This window comes from Gobio gobio (assembly GCF_949357685.1).
Source record: "Gobio gobio genome assembly, chromosome: 5".
Taxonomy (NCBI): domain Eukaryota; kingdom Metazoa; phylum Chordata; class Actinopteri; order Cypriniformes; family Gobionidae; genus Gobio; species Gobio gobio.
Window position 1 is genome coordinate 2797907 of NC_137101.1, and position 2500 is coordinate 2800406.

The 2500-nt window shown below is 37.7% G+C and overlaps 1 protein-coding gene across 2 annotated transcripts in view; it reads left to right on the top strand.

Annotated features, from left to right (window-relative positions):
* Positions 1–2500, top strand: part of slc38a4 (solute carrier family 38 member 4) — a 64747-nt gene that overhangs the window by 38714 nt on the left and 23533 nt on the right. For both annotated transcript variants that reach the window (XM_079817008.1, XM_079817009.1), the window contains exons 12-13: positions 10–110; positions 1531–1655. In XM_079817008.1, coding sequence (XP_079673134.1) covers positions 10–110; positions 1531–1655 — 226 coding nt within the window. The remainder of the gene's footprint in view (positions 1–9; positions 111–1530; positions 1656–2500) is intronic.

Here is a 2500-nt window from a genome sequence, read left to right on the forward strand (position 1 = left end):
TCACTGCAGCCGCTCTCGGAAGAAGATGCAGACGGTGTCAAACCTCTCCATCCTGGCGATGCTGGTGATGTACCTGCTCTCCGCCCTGTTCGGCTACCTCACATTCTATGGTGCGTTACACACACTCACACACACTCCAGACACACCTTCAGCGCTCTCACGCCATCACACATTCCAGTCGAGAAGTTACTTGTTACCTTGACTCTCTCTCTCTCAAGATTCAAGATTCAAATAGCTTTATTGGCATGGTGAAAGAAATCTTTACATTGCCAAAGCATTCATAACACTATACAATAAAAAAAAATTAGGGCTGGGCAAATTAACGCGTTAACGCGGGCGATTAATTTTTTCAGCTTAACGCAATTAAAATATTTAACGCAAATAACGCAGCGTCCGTTTTTATATCCATTTTTGCTTAGCGTTACATGATCATCACGCTCTTATTCATGTAAATGCTTCCAAGCGCGACAAGACACAAGAGAGCGCGCTGTATGCCAATGTCCTGTGTGTGTGTGTGTGTGTGTGTGTGTGTGTGTGTCAGTGTCCTGTCTGTGTGGATGCGTCTCATGTCAGCTAATCAAGGGACACACACACACACACACACACACACACACACTCGACGCATAGATAGACCCGCGTCAGTTTCCTGCTCACATCGAGTTCTCTTTTGCTCTTGAACAAACAATAACACAGAGGATTTGAGTATTCTCATATTAGAGTCTTAAATGAGTTAAATAACGTCTTAAATGAACTTGAAGAGTTGTGAGGAAATGAGATGCGCGGGACAGCGCGTGAGATCCGCGGCTGTTCTTAAAGTGACAGTAGCACTGATGATGATGTCATTAATGTTCATCAAGGAACAACGGGAACAGAGAAAAGATTCGCTTTAATGATGATTCATCTATATTTCATTTATTATTTATGCAGTTAAGAAAGATAACTATTACATTTCTGTATATGTATAACAGGGAAGGCCATGGGTAAATATAACATTTATTATTTTGGGTTTGTGTAAAGATTGTTTTAAGTTCACTTAAATTAAAAGCTGTTTTTTAAAGCCTAATAAATGTTGAAATTGGGAGCTTTCAGTTATACTGTAATGTAACGTCATTAATGTTTCATAGAGACTTTAGTATCAGTGATACTGGCCTTCATTCATAAAAATATGACAATACAACACATATTTAAAATATGCTGTCTTTAAATTGTTTATACATTAATTTGGAGAGTAACTGAAATTATTACAATATCAAAATATAAAAAACGTAAAATATTAAAAACTTGCGATTAATCGCGATTAATTACAGAAAAAAGTGTGTTTAATTAGTTATTTTTTTTTTAATCGATGCCCAGCACTAAAAAAAAAAATCTCTCTCTCTCTCTCTCTCTCTCTCTCTCTCTCTCTCTCTCTCTCTCTCTCTCTCTCTCTCTCTCTCTCTCTCTCTCTCTCTCTCTCTCTCTCTCTCTCTCTCTCTCTCTCTCTCTCTCTCTCTCTCTCTCTCTCTCTCTCTCTCTCTCTCTCTCTCTCAGATCATGTGGAGGCGGAGCTGCTTCACACCTTCACGAAGGTGTATAAGTTCGACACGCTGCTCCTGATGGTGCGTCTGGCTGTCCTGACGGCGGTGACCCTCACCGTTCCCATTGTGCTGTTCCCTGTGAGTACCTCAAAAAATTTGCCGCCCCCCCACAATAACAAATAGTTATTAATAGGCTAATAACGTGCATAAAAATAAAAATTTGTTTGAAAGTAATTAAAGAGGAAATTAGGAGTTAAGCATTATCATACGAGCAAGAGTGCTCTTTTCCAGAGTAGCCTATATCAGCACAATTTCAAAATGCGATATTAATTTTATACAACAGTTCAATAAACAACAAGTTGTAATTTTTTACAGTTTTGCTCTATTTTTCCTACAAAAATAGATTCAAACTAAGTATAGGTTTCGTTCTCGTCGGTTAGAACAGTTCAATGATTCTAGAATCCACTCACGCCGCCAAATATACCGGCAGTTTTATAGATTCATAGGCCTGGAATAATTTCATATTTCTATAATTAAAATATTATATTTAGAACATAAATCTAAAAAGGACATTATTTAGGCAATTGTAATTACAGTGTAAGTGGATTTTAATAAATGGTAAGATGGATTTTGTTGATACTGATTTAATTTAATTCTTATAATCATAGTGTATCGTAGTAAATAGTGTAATGACTTAAAAAGATGGTCAACAATATGTAACGTTACTTTATAAGAGGTGTGCCCTAAAAAGTAAGCATGCAATTTTGAGAACACCAAGGAAAGAGCGCGTTCTTTCGTCTGTTTGGATACTTCAAACACAAGTTTGCCCTGCCTTTTTGGTTAACCTGTTTAGCCTACACGTTAAAAGCGTGCGTTTTGTCAGACTCATAGCGCGCGTCCTCGATTTACCAAATAAATCGGAAAACCCGCGTCGTTTTTTTTAAATAGCAAATCACGCATCGAGGACGTGCACTTTGATATAA